At 53.7% G+C, this 18,841-nt stretch overlaps 1 protein-coding gene across 3 annotated transcripts in view; it reads left to right on the forward strand.

Annotated features, from left to right (window-relative positions):
- The window catches only part of BCL7A (BCL tumor suppressor 7A), a 41,288-nt gene that overhangs the window by 1,653 nt on the left and 20,794 nt on the right, over positions 1 to 18,841 (forward strand). For all 3 annotated transcript variants that reach the window (XM_025403518.1, XM_025403520.1, XM_025403519.1), the window contains 2 exons: positions 7,911 to 7,992; positions 12,860 to 12,956. In XM_025403518.1, coding sequence (XP_025259303.1) covers positions 7,911 to 7,992; positions 12,860 to 12,956 — 179 coding nt within the window. The remainder of the gene's footprint in view (positions 1 to 7,910; positions 7,993 to 12,859; positions 12,957 to 18,841) is intronic.

Below are 18,841 nucleotides of genomic sequence, written 5' to 3' on the forward strand. Positions count from 1 at the left end.
CGAGCTCCCGGTGTGGAGAGGCAGCCGCGGCCCAGGACCAACGGCTTCTGGCCAAAAACATCTGCTGGCCCGAGCCCCCCTCCCGGGGCGCCGCGCAGAGTGGGGTGAAACTTGGGCGCCCCGCGCCCCTGGCCGCTGGCGCCTCCGGGCGGGCCGCCGCCGCCGTCTCCTCCCCGCGCGCCCCGGCCCGCGCCCCGCCGCCCTCCGCCGGCCCCGGCCCGCCCGGCCGCCGGCTCCCGCCTCCCGGGCCCGGCGCCCTCGAGTCTGCGGAGTTTGCAAAGCGCGAGCCGTTTAAATTTAGCGCTTTGGGCTGCCTGGAGCGAGGGCTCTCGGCGACCAGGAAAGATGGGGGCGAGCGCCGGGCGCCAGCGGCCAGGGGCGCGGGGCGCCCACGTTCCACCCCACTCTGCGCGGCGCCCCGGGAGGGGGGCTCGGGCCAGCAGATGTTTTTGGCCAGAAGCCGTTGGTCCTGGGCCGCGGCTGCCTCTCCACACCGGGAGCTCGTGTTTGTTTTGCGGAGGGAGCCGTTGTTTTTGTTCTCTGCACTGGGGAGAGGGGGACGCGGCGGCGGCCGCGCGTGGTTTTCGGGTTCACTTTAGCGTCTCCCCGGCGTGGCCCGGTCGATATTAAGGGGATCGAACCTTTCCGCGGCCTCGTCGGGGTCTGCTCGGAATCGGCCCCTGGGCCAGGCCCGAGGCGCGAGCAGATCGCCAGGTTGGGTCAGACTTGTTGAAAACTCCCCGATCCCTGATTTCAACTTTATTGTTTTTTTCCCACGCCTTCACCGGTCCCGGAGGGAGAGGAGCCGCGGCGACTCTGGCCCCGAGTGTCAGCGCCCGCGGGCTCGTCCCGACGCTTTATTTCGAGCTTGGAAGCCGGGCAGGCCCGGTGGCAGGGGATGTTTACGTTTGGGGGTGTCGTTTCTCGAGTAGCGCCTTGGTCTCTAAAAGCCACTGGGGGCGAGCCTCCGGTGTGGCGGTGTCACAAGTTAGCTGTCCTTTCTGAGTCAAACCCAACAAAAAAGGCAAGAGGAAAATCAATAAAGTCCACGTGCTCCCCGGCCTCCTATGGAAAGGGCTGGCTGCGATGGCCGGATGCCCGGCCGTGGGCTGGGTTTGGCTCCAGTGGGACAAAGAATTTTCAGAACCGTGAGAAGGGGAGGCTTTCCAAAGTTGAGATCCAAGTCGTCGGTGTCTCGGGAGCTCCCCTGGTACGCAGGGTGCCCGGTGCCCAACTGGAGCCATTTAAAAATGGCAGAAACAGCTGCAGGCCAACACACACACGCTGGGAAACAACCGGCAGCCCCCTCTACTGTGGGATTCCCCGCGGGAAGCCCGGAGTTGCTCCCCTCCTTGCCTCAGCCCCTGTGCAAAGAAAGAACTGGTGTCTGTGCCTGGGTCCCTTCTGTCGCCGACCTGGAGGTTGGGAAGCAGCCGGCAAGCCGCCTTTCTCTGCTCAAGGAGGCGTGGTGGGGCCTCCTACCCCAGGTTCCCGGCGGGACAGAGGCTCCTGCACCCTGACAGCTGCTCCCGCAGAGCGGCCAGCTGCTCTGCCAGGAGGGCAGATGGAGAGATGGGGCTTCCCACCCCGCGGGCCCCAGGGCGGCCGGCCTGGAGACCTTCCAGCCCGCTGACCCCGCGGGGACCAGGCCTGTAGTTGGGGCTTGTGGGGCTGTGCCTCTGCGCCTCCCTGGGTTTGGGGAAACACCACCTCGTGTCCTCTGAAGACCTCAGGCTTTGGGATCTCATGGTCCAGCTTCCAGTTCACTTCCTTGCCGCCACCTTCGGCATACCATTGTCACTTCTCTAACCATGGTGACCCGGGGCTCTCTGCTTGGCTTCCAGGTCCCCTCGGGTTGTTGAGGACGAGTGAGGTCATGCCTCCAAGAGCACCCCGCCCTGGGCGCAGGAGGAGCTGTTGCTCAGTGTTGTCCGTGTTATAAGGTGGACTTTGTAGAAACTTGGCTTTGAGATTTTTTTTTTTTTTTTTTTTTTTTGGCCCCTTGTGAGCGAAAGCCTTGGACTTACTGCCCAGGTTTCTCCGGCCCCTGAGAGCATATCCCACCTTCCCCGTGCCTTCGGATTGCCCAGGTTTCTCCGGCCCCTGAGAAGCATATCCCACCTTCCCCGTGCCTTCGGATTGGGTCTTTGACTCAGCCCACGAGACTTTGGGTTGTTTATTAATTGTGTGGCCACCAACCATGCATTTCACCACTGGTGGGGAGGTGGGGTTGCCAGGTTTAACCAGATAAAAATACAGCACACCCAGTTAAATTCGAATTTCAGATAAACAGTGAAAGAATTAAAAATAAATGTTTTTGAGTATGTCTCATGCAATATTTGGGACACACTTATACTAAAAAATTATCTATTTATCTGAAATGCAAATTTAACAGGGCATCCTGTATTTTACCCAGAGGGAAGATGAAGTGTCTGGCAGATCATTTGGCCCCATGAGCCTTGGGTGGGTTTCTCCTCAGCCCTAGTGACCCCTAAAATTACCCACCCACCCACACACTGTCCCCTGACGCTTCCCCCGCCCCCGGAAAAGCTGTGGCCTCCCTCTCATTTGGGGCAGGCTGTGTCCTCTTCTGTTTGTGGGCTGTTTCAGCAACGCAGGCCGGTGGAGTGTGAGGTGACCAGAAGATGGCTGAAGGGAAAACAAAATGGCGGGCCTTTTTTTGGGAAACTGGGCCAGGATTTGGAGGCCCTGTGCTGGTGGAGGAGAGAAGGGGTCCAGGGCGATGGTGGGAGATGAAAGCTTGGGCTGCACCGGAGGCTTGGAGGCCCGCCATGGTGGCTCATGCCTGTAATCCCAGCACTTTGGAGGCTGAGACAGGAGGATTTCTTGAGCCCAGGAGTTCAAGACCAGCCTGGGTAACATAGTGAGATTCCATATCTTTAAAAAAAAAAAAAGCCAGGGGCGGTGGCTCACGCCTGTAATCCCAGCACTTTGGGAGGCTGAGGCAGGCAGATCACGAGGTCAGGAGATCGAGACCATCCTGGCTAACACGGTGAAACCCCGTCTCTACTAAAAATGCAAAAAATTAGCCGGGCGTGGTGGCAGGCACCTGTAGTCCCAGCTACTCGGGAGGCTGAGGCAGGAGGATGGCGTGAGCCCACAAGGCAGAGCCTGCAGTGAGCTGAGATCGCACCACTGCACTCCAGCCTGGGCAACAAAGCGAGACTCCGTCTCAAAAAAAAAAAAAAAGAAAAAAAAAAAAATTAGGCATGGTGACCCTCGTCTGTAATCCCAGCTACTCAGGAGGCTAAGCCTGGAGGATCACTTGAGCCCAAGAGGTTGAGGCTGCAGTGAGCTGCGATCATGCCACTGCACTCCAGCCTGGGTGACAGCCTTGTCTCAAAAAACAAAACAAACAAACAAACAAAGTAGGCTTAGGCCCAGGACCCCTCAGCCTGGTCTGAGGGTTCCCTCAATGACTTGCTGTGAGGACTGAGAAAGGTCTGTGCCCAAAGACCTCCTGTCTGTCCCAGGAGAGGTGGAGGTTTGGGCCTGAGGCCTCCCTTGTCTCAGCTCCTCCGGAAGTTTCATCATGGAGACCTTCCTTCTAGGCACATGGCAAGTCAGGCAGACCTGGGCCTCGCTAGGGTGAGGCCAGCCATGGGCCAGGCCTCCTGAGGTGACAGGGACTAGCCCTGAGAAGTGAGTACAAGGACAGGGATTAGAGCTCTCCTGGAGGGAGTCAGCAGCGTCCTCTTGGGCAGTGGGTAACCCTAAGATGGTCTTGTTGGCTAGCCCTTGGACCTGGATGCAGGAGAACATTCAAAATTGGCCTTAGCCTGGAGAATCTGGGATGGATTCTTGTAGTTTATATAGGAGTCTGTGCTGGAGAGGAGCATTTGGGGCTATATTCCTACTGCTGGGAACTCATTTTTGTCCTTTCCTCCCAGGAGCCCAAGTGTAATGGGAAGAGAGAGGTGCTGAAGTCAGGGTAAGGTGACGGGGCTGCCAAGACAGGAGGCGCGGGGCACAGCCAGGGCCAGCTTTGCAGCAAGCTGGGCTGCAGTCTAGGGGTCGTGGTGATTTCTAGACCCAGTACCTACAGGTGTCAAGAGTGAGGGTATCCGAGGGGGCCAGAGAGCCCATCTGGGGCAAGCTGTCGCTTCCCAGGGCATGTGGGCCCGGGTCATGTTTTCAAGAGTAGCCAGAAGTCTGGAATCTTATGCGAAGCCTGTTTTTGTTTTGTTTTGTTTTGTTTTGTTTTGAAGTTTGGCAGCAGATTTAACATTTTTAAAGTACTGTGTAGGCCAAACAAAACACGTCTGTTGACCGGTTGTTTGCCACCCTAAATATAAAGTGGGGCTCAGGCGTGGTGGCTCAAACCTGTAATCCCAGCATTTTGGGAGGCCAAGGCAGGAAGATCACTTGAGCCCAGGAGGTCGAGGCTGCAGTGAGCAGTGATCGCACCACCGCACTCCAGCCTGGGCAACAGAGGGAGACCCTATCTCAAAAAAATAAAACATAGGCTGGGCAGGCCGGGCACGGTGGCTCAAGCCTGTAATCCCAGGACTTTGGGAGGCCGAGACGGGTGGATCACGAGGTCAGGAGATCGAGACCATCCTGGCTAACACGGTGAAACCCCGTCTCTACTAAAAAATACAAAAAAAAAAACTAGCCGGGCGAGGTGGCGGGCGCCTGTAGTCCCAGCTACTCGGGAGGCTGAGGCAGGAGAATGGCGTGAACCCGGGAGGCGGAGCTTGCAGTGAGCTGAGATCCGGCCACTGCACTCCAGCCTGGGCGACAGAGCGAGACTCCGTCTCAAAAAAAAAAAAAAAATAGGCTGGGCGCAGTGGCTTATACCTGTAATTCCAGCACTTTGGGAGGCCGAGGTGGGTGGGTCACCTGAGGTCAGTCAGCCTGGCTAACATGGTGAAACCCGTCTCTACTAAAAATACAAAAATTAGCCGGGCATGGTAGTATGTGCTTGTAGTCCTAGCTACTCAGGAGGCTGAGGCAGGAGAATCGCTTGAACCCGGGAGGCAGAGGTTGCAGTGAGCCGAGATTGTGCCACTGCACTCCAGCCTGGGCTACAGAGTAACAGTCCGTCTCAAAAAATTTTTAAAAATGAAAAAATAAGAAAGTGATGAGCATAGCTTCATACCCTCATTGGTGGAGGGGAGCAATGCCCCTTTTTGGGAAGGGCTATGTGTTCTGTGGTGATGGTTTTGGGGGGGCAATTGTGGGAAACCTCAGCTACTCTGCTGAACCCGTGTGCCCTCCCAATGTGTCTGTGGAATCCTATGTCCTCCCGGGTGCTCACTTGGTGCCTTAAACTTGAGCTCCGCGGCCTCTCTGGGTGGCTGCTTGGCTGAGCATAGGTCCAGCCCAGAGGTAGAGTTCTTAATGTTCTTGCCTCTGTCCCGAAGCCCCCTCAATGTCCACACCTAGAAATACAGTTTCTCATCGCTGAGGTAACTTGAGAACTCGGTGAAGAGGTTGCCAGTCGGGAAAAAGAGAGGCACGGAAGCCTGGCTGCATTCAGCTTGTAGCCTGTGGTGGTCTTGAGCCTCACTGGGAAGCAGCTGCAAACTTGCATCTTGGCTGATTTGCGGCCACAAAGCCCAGATCTCTGGCACACTTTCTGCCCTGAAAGGTGTCCTGTGTGTTACAAGTCAATTACTTTTTTTTTTTTTTTCCCCCCAAACACAATCAAACCTTGAATGGGTTGATTTACTGGGAAGCTGGTCCAGGGCTCATGAGTAATGAATGGCTTTGGCCAATCGGCATGGGGTCCTGGCAATTTGTCATTCTTCCTCCAGCTTCTGTTACCTTGGCGCTCCTTTAGAATGATTCTTGGTTTTCATGGGAAACAGAATAGCAGGAGGTGGTGTCTGGGGTCCAAGCCCAAATCTAATTCTCTTCTGCCACTTCCTATCTGTGAGACCCCAAGCTAGTGGTATAACCTCTCTGTGCATCCTGTTTCTGCATCTGTAAAAAGGGTGACAATCGTCCCCCTCTTGTAGCCTGTTGGGAATCCCAGGGAGAGAGAGTGTGTAAGTAAAGTGCTTGGCGTGGAGCCTGGCATGTAACAGCCTGGGCACACAATGGCTATTGTGATGGTTGCGCTAACAACTGAGGTTCTTCCCAGGAGTACCCTGTCTCTTCTGGACACCTTCTGATGGCTCAGAATGGAGGAGGGGAAAGGTGGGCATTGTGGTTTGTCTGCTCTGCCCACAGGAGGCAGGAGACTGGCTAGTAGACTTAAGACACCCGTCTTTCCTGCATCGTTTCTGGGTGAAAATGTGCAAGGAGGGGGAGCGGAGAGGCTGGTCTCAACAGCTGTGCTGGGTGAAGGGTTTGAGTGCTGGCTCTGGGAGAATGAGTTCACCTTCACTGCCCTGTGCCTCAGTTTCTTAATCTGTCAAATGGGGAAGTTGCCATTTCCTGCCAGACGAGCCGGCACAGTACTTGATACATAGAAGGCACTAGGAATGGCCATTGGTATAATAAGAAAAGCCGGGCCGTGGTGTCCTCTGAGGGAACACATGGGACCCGAGCAGGCAGGGTTTTTGGGGGTGAGGTGTCTGTGGTTTCGGCTGGCTGGCTTTGAGTATGCTCTGTCATCCCGCAACCCTCGTGGTGACAGGGTGGGAGTCCTGTAACCTGTCACACCAGCATGTGAGGGCCGTGTGCTCCACAAGGGGGTGACCTGAGGCTGAGTTTGGGCAGAGAGTCCAGGAAGGGTGACAGCAGCTCACGGACAGAGGTGCCTGTGCCACAGAGCATTCTTGGTTCTGGGAACTTTTGTCACTAAAATTGCTGAGGACTTGGGCAGCTATGTTGCCTGTACCAGGGGTGTGCCTGCCCCAACAGCCCCTGCTGGGGCCCTTAAATCTGCCAGCCTCCTAGCTGAGCCATCAGTGGCTCCTTGGTGGCCTCACACATCTCCTATCTGGCAGAGCCTTGATTTAGAAGCCTTGGTTCCAACCCAGCCCTGCTTCTGGGGGGCTCTCCTGAGCCTCAGTCCCCTCAGGGGTGTGGCTGCTGGGCCTTTCGGGCTGTAAGGGACAAGTGGAGTGCAGGGAGTCAAGGACAGGAGGTGGCTGGCTGTAGCAATAATCGGAACAATGACAGTGGCTCGGAGCAGAGTGGTGGGGTGGAGGAGAGGGTGGTCATTGTTATCTCCAGTGAAAACTGGTCCTGTTTGCTTCTGTGGCTTGTAAGTTTCTCCTCATCCACAAACCTGCCTCTCATAGTGGGGAGTCTGGACTTGGTCCTTCAGGCGTTTGTAATGCAGCTGGGGCGACCTTGCAGACAGGGTCACTAGGAGCCCCGAATCAGGGGTGCAGGTCCCCTCCCACCCGGCTGCCACCCACAGATTCAGGCCGTGTAACCTCCTTTCGGGCTGAGGTCACCACTCCCTGGCTCTCCTTGGCTGCCTCGAAGGGCGTGCTTCCGGCAGTGTGGGCGGCACCCCGGCTTGCCTGCTTCTGCCTCCCCAACCTCAGACACATTGCCCAGAGGGCAGGAGGAGCCCTGGGGTGTCCACCCCCGACAGGAGGAATCGGCCTGCTGGCCTGAAGGCCTCTCGGCTGCCCAGAAGGGCGCGGGTGGCCCAGTTCACTGGCTGAGTGGCATTGGCAGTGACACAGGGGGACCTGGGCCTGACTCCCGCCACCCATAGGAGTCCTTGTAATGGCAGCCCCGCCCTCAGCCTTTTTGGTGACAGCCTGGAGAGGGCAGCCACCCTGTGTGGTGTAACGGGGTGGAGAAACCAGGCTTAGATGGGTGATGTGGCCTGCCCAGGGGCTCCTGCTAGTGAGGGTGGAGCTGGGATTCAAACCCTCATCTGTGTGATCTGGAGCTTGCTCTCAGCCCCAAGGGAGTGTGGCCTGTGTCCCCCAGGGATGAAGAGTCCGCAGTAACAGGCTCTTCCTCGTCCTCCTCAGGGAGAAGAAATGGGTGACCGTTGGTGACACATCCCTACGAATCTACAAATGGGTCCCTGTGACGGAGCCCAAGGTTGACGACGTGAGTATGGAGGGCTGGTCCCCTGGGGTGGGCCACCCATTCGTGCTCCTCCCACCATGCGGACGGAGGTTGTTCGCTGCTACCCACCATGCTGGGGCTCTGGGACCAAGAGCTCCTGGGATTAGAAGGACCCAGCTTAGACTTGGGGAGGCTGCTGGACCAGTCCCCACCCCTCCTACTCCAGCCCAGAGTCTGGCCCTCAGAGCAGTGGGGGTGGGGAACATCCTGCAAGGTGTCTCTTCTTCTTCTTCCTTCCTCTTCTTCTTCTTCTTTTTTTTTTTTTTTTTTTTTTTTGATACAGAGTCTCACTCTGTTGCCCAGGCTGGAGTGCAGTGGCGTGATCTGGACTCACTGCATCCTCTGCCTCGTGGGTTCAAGAGATTCTTCAGCCTTAGCCTCCCAAGTAGCTGTGATTACAGGTGCGCACCACCACATGGGCCAATTTTTTGTATTTTTAGTAGACTGGGGTTTTACCGTGTTGGCCAGGCTGGTCTCGAACTCTTGACCTCAGATGATCCACCTGCCTGGGCCTCCCAAAGTGCTGGAGTTAAAGTGTGAACCACCGCGCCTGACCTGCAAGTTGTGTCTTCTGGGCTGAGTGCCCTCCCCAGGGCTTGGCACTGTGTTTTGGGGCAGGTGTGGTGGCGCCCACAGATAGGCATGTTCTCCCCACCTTTGTGGTTCTGTTCCTGAGCCTCTGACCATCTGCCAGGCCCTGGGCTGATGCCTCACATGCGGCATCTCTGTTATTTTTCCTACTCAGCCTGTGGAGTTGATGTTTTTAACTCTCCTCTGTACAAGGGAGGACACAGGCTCAGAGAGGTGAAGCCACTTGCCTAGAGTCACACAGCTCACCTCAGAGCTGTGAATGGAGCCCAGGTCTGTCTGACTCCAAAGCGCATGTTCTCTCTGCGCTTGGAGAAGCTTCTGGTGAGTGGAGCTGGTGGTGACAGGGCACCCCCCCTCCCCGGCCCCCCAGGGTTAGGAAAGCCTGGTGCAGGGATGCGGGGTCTTAGAGGGCTCCAGGAGGGGTGGCGCCATCCCGACTTCCACCACTAGAGGGAGCGCGAGGCACTGTCCTGTGATGGCTGGCAACTGCCCCGAGCAGACAGGGCTCTCCAACTTAGTGGCTCCCAGGCCAGTTACCTCCAGAGACCCCTCTCATTTCCATCCCAAATCAAGAACAGTCTCCCCCATAGGCCTTTGCCCGGGCTGTTCCCCGCTGCCTGGACTGCCTTCCCTATTTACTCAAACTCAGTCCTTCTACCCGGGAAGATGGCACAGACTAACCCACATGGCTGTAGCCACTCCTGGGAGCGACATGAGGTCATGATTGGTAGATTTGGGGTGGGGGAAGTATATGGGGGTCCAGCTTCCTCCAAAAAGACAGGGGCTAAGTTTCTCCGCCCATCTTCAGTTACCTGCCCTGCAAGTCTTGGGTCTCTGAGCAGGGCTGTGGCTCCATTCTTCACCCCGTGATCACATGCTCATGCCTGAACGTGGGCCTTTGTTGTCCCTTCTGGTTCTAGCCTGGGCTCCCGGAACCACCAGAGCTGCTTTCCCCAAAGGGACTGAGCCTTAGTCTCTCTCCGCATCTCCCAGGGAAGAGCAGGGCAGGCCCCTCGAAGGCAGCTCCTGGCTCCAGCCCATGTCTGTGCCTTGCCCGCCATTAGGTGTAGAAACCCCGGTTGCATTTGAGAAGATGTGGTCCCTGCTCTCAAGGAATTTCTAATCTCGTTGGGGGAAGATAATTATAGAATAGCATGAAACAGATATCAGGGAAGTGCCAAATGGAATATGATCAAGGGGAAAATGTAAGCTCTGGGCCATCAGGAAGGACCTGGCAGCTCTAGGCTTCAAGGGACCGTTGGATTTGGAGGCAGACAGACCAGCCCCGATTAACCTGTGATGTTGGGCAGGTGACCCCACCTTGCTGGGCCTTAGTCCCCTCTTTTGTGTAATGGAGCAGTAACATCCAACTCGCGGTTTCTGCAACAGAGCAAAAGCAATATATCACCACAGAGAATACTGAGCACTGTGCCGCTGCGCAGACGGTGCTGAGAAATGCAAATTCCCTCTTCATCTGTGAACCAGGATGTGCCACGTGCCACTCCCCCACCCCCTTTCCCTCCGGGGCGATGGTTCTCAGCCTGGCTGAGCACCTGGAGAAGATGCAGATTCCTGGGCCCCACACCAGGTCGCTAAGTCTCTGCAGGTTGGGGCTGGGAACCTGCCTGGTGGAGGGAGAGTTTTGATTGTTTTAAACACTCAGTATCTGGTTATATCCATTTGTCACTTTAGAACTCTCGAAAATTTCATCCTTTTGAATAGGTAAAACACGTTACAAAATTCAAATTCAAAACAGTTTTTTAATTAAGACAATTTACATATCATAGAAGTCACTTTTTTTTTTTTTAAGAGACAGGGTCTCTGTGCCCAGTCTGGAGTGCAATGGCAGGATCATAACTCACTGCAGCCTCGACCCACTGGGCTCAAGCAATGCTTCTATCGCTGCCTCCTGAGTACCTGGGACTGCAGGCATGCACACCTGGCTAATTTATGTATTCTTTTCATTTATTTATTCATTTATTTTTTGAGACAGAGTCTCACTCTGTTGCCAGACTGGAGTGCAGTGGCATGATCTTGGCTCACTGCAACCTCCCCCTCTTGAGTTCAAGCAATTCTCCTGCCTCAGCCTCCCAAGTAGATAGGACTACAGGCGCCACCTCCACGCCCAGCTCATTTTTGTATTTTTTGTAGAGACGGGGTTTCACCTTGTTGGCCAGGATGGTCTCAAGCTCTTGACATCATGATCCGCCTGCCTCGGCCTCCCAAAGTGCCGGGATTACAGGCGTGGGCCACCATGCCCGGCCGCACACCTGGCTTATTTATTTTTTTATTTAATAGAGACAGGGTCTGGCTATGTTGCTCAGGCTGGTCTCAAACTCCTGGCCTCAAGCCATCTTCCTGCCTGAGCCTCCCAAAGTGCTGGGATTACAGGCGTGAGCCACCATGCCCGGCCAGCAGTCAGTCTTTTAAAGTATTCAGTTCAGTGAATATATTCACAGAGTTGTGCAACTGTCACCACTGTAATTCCAGAACATTTTCATCACCCCCAAAAGGGAACTCACACCCATCAGCAGTCACTCCCCATTCCCCTCGCCTGCCCCTGGCAACCACCAATCCACCTTTTGTCTGTTTGGATTTGTGTATCTTCAGATGTTACTCTTTTACTGCATATCTTTTTAAAATCTGCCTCTCATCCCTGCCTGCACCCCCCATCCCCACCCCAGTTCTCGCCCCTGGAGGCGCCCAGTGTTGCCAGGTTTTGTTTATTTTTCTAAAGGGAGCCTTCGCTCGCAAACATGCATGTAAATACACGCATGCACACACACACAGGTGCGCACACATGCGCACACACACACATTCTTTGCTTGGTGAGGCTCACATATCCTGCATCTTTCTTATATATGTATAGGCAATATTGACATATTTTAATGTGTTAGTATTTTGCAGATCACCCCATGTTAGTCTGTGAAGAACCACCTTACTCCCTGTAATTGTTGCATCGGATTTCACTGAATGAATGTACCATGATTGATTTAACGAGTCTCCTACCGTTGAGCCCAGGTTGTTTCTAACATGATTTCTGACTTCATGTGAATCCCACCAGGACCTTGGGAACTGCCCTTCCATGTCTACAGCCTTTTGTTAAAAAAAAAAAAAAAAAGGGCCAGGCGCGGTGGCTCACGCCTGTAATCCCGGCACTTTGGGATGCTGAGGCGGGCGGATCACGAGGTCAGGAGATCGAGACCATCCTGGCTAAGACGGTGAAACCCCGTCTCTACTAAAAATGCAAACCGGGCATGGTGGAGAGTGCCTGTAGTCCCAGCTACTTGGGAGGCTGAGGCAGGAGAATGGCGTGAACCCGGGAGGCGGAGCTTGCAGTGAGCTGAGATCCGGCCACTGCACTCCAGCCTGGGTGATAGAGCGAGACTCCGTCTCAAAAAAAAAAAAAAAAAAAAAAAAATAGAATGACCGGGCATGGTGGCTCACGCCTATAATCCAGGACTTTGGGAGGCAGAGGCAGCAGATCACGAGGTCAGGAGTTCGAGACCAGCCTGGCCAAAATATTGGTGAAACCCGTCTCCACTAAAAATACAAAAATTAGCCTGGTGTGGTGGTGAGGCAAAAGAATCGCTTGAATCCGGGAGTTGGAAGTTGCAGTGAGCCATGGTCGCACCACTGCACTCTAGCCTGGGTGACACAGCGAGATTCTGTCTCCAAAAAAAAAAAAAAAAAAAAAAAAAAAAAAAAGGAATGGCACAAAAAGCATCCCCACCCTCCCTCCTTTCTCCCAGGGTCTTCCCTCCTAACTCCTCCTGCACATTTGTGCTGGAGGTCGGCAGAGTACACTTTGAGAAAGGCTGCCCCAGGGGGCCTGCCGCTGGCGCAAATGAGTGACCCCTGGGTCACCTGGCATTACTTTGTACCTGCTCTGGGCTGATGGCGGCCTCTTCCCCAGATACTCTCCCTAAAAGAGGAGGCAGGTCCTGCCAGCCGGGGCGTTTCCACACTGCTGCTGCCAGTCCCAGAAACAGGCAGGCTTATTTCCCAGGGTGCCGGAGCTGGGCCAGCCTCAGAACCCTCCCCTCTGTGGGGCTCTTTGATTCCACAGTGGGCGAGATCCAGAGGCCAGTCCCTAATAAGACGCGTTCAAATGCAGGCCCAGGAAAACCGTCCGGAGGCCTGGGGGCTCCAGGAGGCTTCCACGGAATAAAATATTCACACCACTCCCCAGGGGCTCAGAGCACGTGCACACACATGCGATCTGGTGACTTGGTTTCTGCTCCATTCTCCCCTGCAGAAAAACAAGAATAAGAAAAAAGGCAAGGACGAGAAGTGTGGCTCAGAGGTGACCACTCCGGAGAACAGTTCCTCCCCAGGGATGATGGACATGCATGGTGAGTGCCCGTGGCCTGCCAGCCTCTCCTGCCCAACCTGGGGCCTTGGCCAAGCACTCGGTCATGTTTTTGTTTCTCCAGCAGGTTTGTTCACATTCCAGGCAAGGGGTAGGAGGGCTGGGCAGGGCCCGGAGGCCTCTGTGCCAAGGAGAAGACTCAGCAGAGGAGAGCAAGTTTCTTTTCCCAGCATACCAAGCCAAGAGACATAAACTAAGCCAGAGACATAGAAATCAGACCCTCTCCTCACCCAGGGACGAGAACCACACAGGAGAGGGTTCTGTCAGCCTCGTATGCCCAGGAAGATTGTTTGGATGTATGTTTCTTACCCCCCTCATACATTATATAAATGGCTGTGTTTCCCATTTTGTTTTGGCTGCTGGAAATCTCCAAACTGGATTTTGTTTGTTTGTTTGTTTTGGTTTGTTTTGTTTTGTTTTGAGATGGAGTCTGATGGAGTCTCGCTCTATTGCCTAGGCTGGAGTGCAGTGGCGTGGTCTTGGCTCACTACAATCTATGCCTCCTGGGTTCAAGCGATTTTCCTGCCTCAGCCTCCCAAGTAGCTGAGACTACAGACATGCGCCACCATCCCTGACCAATTTTTATATTTTTTAGTAGAGATGGGGTTCCACCATGTTGGCAAGGCTGGTCTCGAACTCCTGGCCTCAAGTGGCCTGCCCGCCACGGCCTCCAAAAGTGCTGGGATTACAGACATGAACCACCGTGCCCGGCCTCCAAACTGGATTTCTGACTTCACGTTAATCCCACCAGGACCTTGGGAACTGCCCTTCCATGTCTACAGCCTAATTCCCTTTGCTGTTTAATTTCAAATGTTGTAACTTAACCAGGTACGGGGAACACACACCTGCAGTTCTAGCTCCTCGGGAGGCTGAGGCGGGAGGATCGCTTGAGCCCAGGAGTTCAAGGCTGCAGTGTGCTATGATCACACCTGAGAGTAGCTGTTGCACTCCAGCCTGGGCAATACAGTGAGACCCCATCTCTTCAAAAGGCAAAAAAACCAAAAAAGTTGTAACCTAGGTCCATCCACCAAATCCAGATGGTGCTGTGTGCCATCGTTTCCTGTTGCTGGTGTCTGTTTCTGTTTTGACCTTTTTATTTGAGAGGAAACGTGCAGATGATATGTGTACGCCTCCGTGAAATGTTCCCAAACTGCACACACCCGTGTCACCACCCAGGTCAAAACACAGAACATTCCGAGCCGGTCCCCAGTGTCCCCCACGGGTCCTCACGCTTGTCTCCATCCACCCAAGGAAAACGCCCTCAGAAATTCAAACCTACAGCTCCTTTTTGTTTTTTGTTTTTTTGTGTTTTTGGTTTTTTGGGTTTTTTTTGAGGCAGAGTCTCGCTCCTGTCACCCAGGCTGGTGTGCAGTGGTGCGATCTCAACTCACTGCAACCTCTACCTCCTGGGTTCAAGCAATTCTTCTGCCTCAGCCTCCTGAGTAGCTGGGATTACAGGCTTGTGCTACCACGCCTGGCTAATTTTCTTTTTATTTTAGTAGATAGTACGTTTCACCGTGTTGCCCAGGCTGGTCTCCAACTCCTGGTCTCGAACACCCACTTTGGCCTCCCAAAGTGCTAGAATGTATAGGTGTGAGCCACCACGCCCGTCCCTAAAGCTTCATGAAAATTAAGTTGGCTTTCCGTGTTTGAAAATCAGTAAATCTCCATCCTGCCATCCCTTGAGAAATCAGATCTGGCAGCCCCATAGCTGTGTGCTCCCTTGAGGCAGGGGCTGCCTGGAACTGCCTGAAGCCAGAGCCACCTTCCCTTATGAAGAGTGTGGCACCTCCAGGCCCACCTGGGTCACCCACCGCCTCTTTATCACCTGTCTGGCCTGCTAAGACAAGAGCCTGCAGCCCCTGCCTTTTTCAGTCTCTTGACCCTAATTTCAATGTCTTTGTACTTTTGACCACCAGAACCTTTGGTCCAGCCAGGTAGTAGTAGATAAATAACTAAATAAGAAACTGGAAGGGAATATTGGTTTGCTGGAGTTTCTGACCTCTCCAGACGCAGGGCTGTCTTGTTCTAGGGAAGAAAGGCCAGCAAACCTCCCCACGTGCCCAAATTGACCTATCTGGAAAACACAGTCACCAGTTCCAAGGATAGGGGGACTGGTAGGTTTCTGAGCAGGCTTTAGAAAATCACAGTGGTGGTGGCTCACGCCTGTAATCTTAGCCCTTCGGGAGGCCGAGGCAGGTGAATCACGAGGTCGGGAGTTCAAGACCAGCCTGGCCAACATGGTGAAACCCTGTCTCTACTAAAAATACAAAAAATGGGCGCGGTGGCTCACACTTGTAATCCCAGCACTTTGGGAGGCTGAGGCAGGCGGATCACGAGGTCAGGAGATCGAGACCATCCTGGCTAACACGGTGAAACCCCGTCTCTACTAAAAATGCAAAAAATTAGCCTGGCATGGCAGCGGGCGCCTGTAGTCCCAGCTACTTGGGAGGCTGAGGCAGGAGAATGGCGTGAACCCGGGAGGCGGAGCTTGCAGTGAGCCGAGATCGCGCCACTGCGCTCCAGCCTGGGCGATAGAGCGAGACTCCGTCTCAAAAACAAAACAAAACAAAACAAAATACAAAAAAACCTTGGCATGGGACCAAGCTCAGTGGTTCACACCCGTAATCCCAGCACTTCGGGAGGTCGAGTTAGGAGGATCACTTGAGCCCAGGAGCTTGAGACTAGCCTGGGCAACATAGGGAGACCTCATTTTTTTTTTTTTTTTTTGAGACGGAGTCTCGCTCATTTCTACAAAAAAATAATAGGCCGGGCGCGGTGGCTCATGCCTGTAATCCCAGCACTTTGGGAGGCTGAGGTGGGTGGATCACGAGGTCAGGAGATTGAGACCATCCTGGCTAACACGGTGAAACCCTGTCTCTACTAAAAATACAAAAAAATTAGCTGGCCATGGTGGCGGGCGCCTGTAGTCCCAGCTGCTTGGGAGGCTGAGGCAGGAGAATGGTGTGTACCCAGGAGGCAGAGCTTGAAGTGAGCCAAGACTGCACCACTGCTCTCCAGCCTGGGCAACAGAGTGAGACTCTGTCTAAAAAAAAAAAAAAAAAAAGATTAAAAATTAATAATAAATTTAGCTGGGTGTGGTGACACGTACCTATAGTCACAGCTACTCTGGAGGCTGAGGTGGGAGGATCACTTGAACCTGGGAGTTGGAGGCTGCAGTGAAAGGTAATTGTACCACTGCATTCCAGTCTGGGCAACAGAGCAAGACCCCATCTCTTAAAAAAAAAAAATATATATATATATATATATATATATAATGATAATAAATATTTTATTTTGGGCCAGGCATGGTGGCTTATGCCTGTCATCCCAGCACTTTAGGAGTGAGGTGGGAGGATCATTTGAAGTCAGGAGTTAGAGACCAGCCTGACCAATATGGTGAAATCCCATCTCTACTAAAAATACAAAAATTATTGAGTGTGGTGCTACACGCCTGTAACTTGGGAGGCTAAGGCAGGAGAATTGCTTGAACCTGGGAGGCAGAGGTTGCAGTGAGCTGAGATTATGCCACTGCACTCCAGCATGGGCGACAGAGCGAGACTCCATCAAAAAAGAAAAAATTATTTTATTTTATTCAAAAGTAGAGACAGGGTCTTGCTGTGTTGCCCAGGCTGGTTTCAAACTCCTGAGTTCAAGCAATCCTCCCTCAACCTCCCAAAGTGCTGGAAGTATAGGCATGAGCCACTGTGCCCAGCCTATAATAAAAATTTGAAAAAACCTTGGCCTGTTAACAGCTAACATTTATGAAACCGTCACAACGTGCCAGGTATCATGCTAAGCATCATTGCCTCGTTTGAGTCTAATTACCAACCCCATTTTACAGACGGAGAAACTAAGGCCCAGTGAGGTGAAGTAACATGCATGGTTAGCAAGTTCATAATTTGCAGTGCCATTGCTGGCATTTGAGGTCCTTTGAAGACAGAATCCAGGTTTGTGGCTGGACTTGGTGGCTCACACCTGTAATCCCAGCACTTTGGGAGGCCAAGTTGAGAGGATCATTTAAGGTCAGGAGTTGGAGACAAGCCTGGCCAAACATGGTGAAACCCTGTGTCTACTGAAAATACAGAAATTAGCTGGGCGTGGTGGCGGGCACCTGTAATCCCAGCTACTCGGGAGGCTGAGGCAGGAAAATCCCTTGAACTGGGAAGGGAAGGTTGCGGTGAGCCAAGATCATGCCACTGCACTCCAGCCTGGGCAAGAGAGTGAGGCCGTGTCTCCAAAAAAAAAAGATCCAGGTTTGTGACCTGGACGAACTCTCCAGAAGAATCTAGAATGCTGAACAAACCAGGTCCCCAGCCACAGAGGCCCTGTTCACTTTCTCATTTTCATTTTCGTGCACGTGCAGCCGAAACCCAGTCAGACTGCAGTCGTGTGAATGGGAAGGTCAGGGAAAGCTGTGGGCTGGGCGAGTTTTCTGGAAGGCATCCAGTGGGAGGATGGGTACAGCAGGAGATGAAGGGAGAGGGTGGTGCCCCGGGCCCTTTAGTCCACAAGACTCAGCTGAAGTTAGCCCAAGTATTGGTGTCACGCTGTTACCAGGCTACCAGGCTAGACCAGACATTAAACATTAGTGCTCATTGTCATTCATTAACACAGCCTCACAACCTCAGGAACCTATGGGGCCAGCTTCTTGCACACGTGCTTGCTGTAGGAAGAAAGTTTAGATTTTCTCGAGGGAGAAATTGGGGAGCATACATCCTTTTTTTTTTTTGGTTTAAGTCCCAGAATTCACAAGAGGATGCTTTTGTGTAACTAGCACCCCAGAGTACAGTTAAAATCAGATCCAGGTCACCTGTGTGGGGCCGCCTGACTGCCTGGTGCTTCCTTGGCAGGTTGAGGTAGAGGAGGGACATGGGGCTGGGAGTTGGGCAGATGGGTCCAGCAAGTGGCTCTGCTGCTCCCAGCCTCAGTTTCCCCCTCTGGAAAGTGAAGGTGGTAATGGCGCCTTTCCAGCGAGTTGTGGGGAGGATTCCACGAGGTGACCATAAATGCTTTTGCCTAGTGCCTGGCACGGTGGCAGGTGCCCAGATCTGTGGGGATGTCTCTGTCTCCTTCTCATGTTTACAAAAGTGGCCGTCGCCCTGGCTGCAGCATGGCCCCCAGAAAGGCTGCTTCATATTGTGTTGGTTTTGAAACCTCCACTTGGGTCTCTGCTGTTTCAAACGACTCTCCTAGGTTGGGCATAGTGGCTCAGGCCTATGATCGCCGTGCTTTGGGAGGCCAAGACAGGAGGATCACTTGAGCCCAGGGGGCCAAGACAGCCTGGGCAACATAGTGAGGCCCCATCTCTACAAAAAATTTAAAAATTAGCCAGATGCAGTGGCACATGCCTGTGGCCCCAGCTACCCAGGAGGCAGAGGCAGGAGGATAGCTTGAGCCTAGAAGTTCAAGGCTGCAGTGAGCTATGATTCTGCTGCTGTACTCCAGCCTGGGTGACAGAGCAAGACCCTGTCTCTAAAAATAAAAAATACATAGATGGCTGGGCGTGGTGGCTCACTCCTGTAACCCCAGCATTTTGGGAGGTTGAGGTGAGCGGATCACCTAAGGTCAGTAGTTCAAGAGCAGCCTGGCCAACACGGCGAAACCCTGTCTCTACTAAAAAATAATAACAATAACAAAAATTAACTGGGCATGGTGGTGCATGCCTGTAATCTCAGCTACCTGGGAGGCTGAGGCATGAGAATCGCTTGAACCAGGAGGTGGAGATTATAGTGAGCTGAGATCGCGCCACTGCACTCCAGCCTGGGTGACAGACTCCATCTCAGAAAACTAAATAGAGTGACTATGTGCTTGAGAAGGGGGTGCAGGACAAGGGGAGGTGCAGCCTGGGCCCCAGCTCTGCCCGCA

This window comes from Theropithecus gelada, chromosome 11, assembly GCF_003255815.1.
Source record: "Theropithecus gelada isolate Dixy chromosome 11, Tgel_1.0, whole genome shotgun sequence".
Lineage (NCBI taxonomy): Eukaryota > Metazoa > Chordata > Mammalia > Primates > Cercopithecidae > Theropithecus > Theropithecus gelada.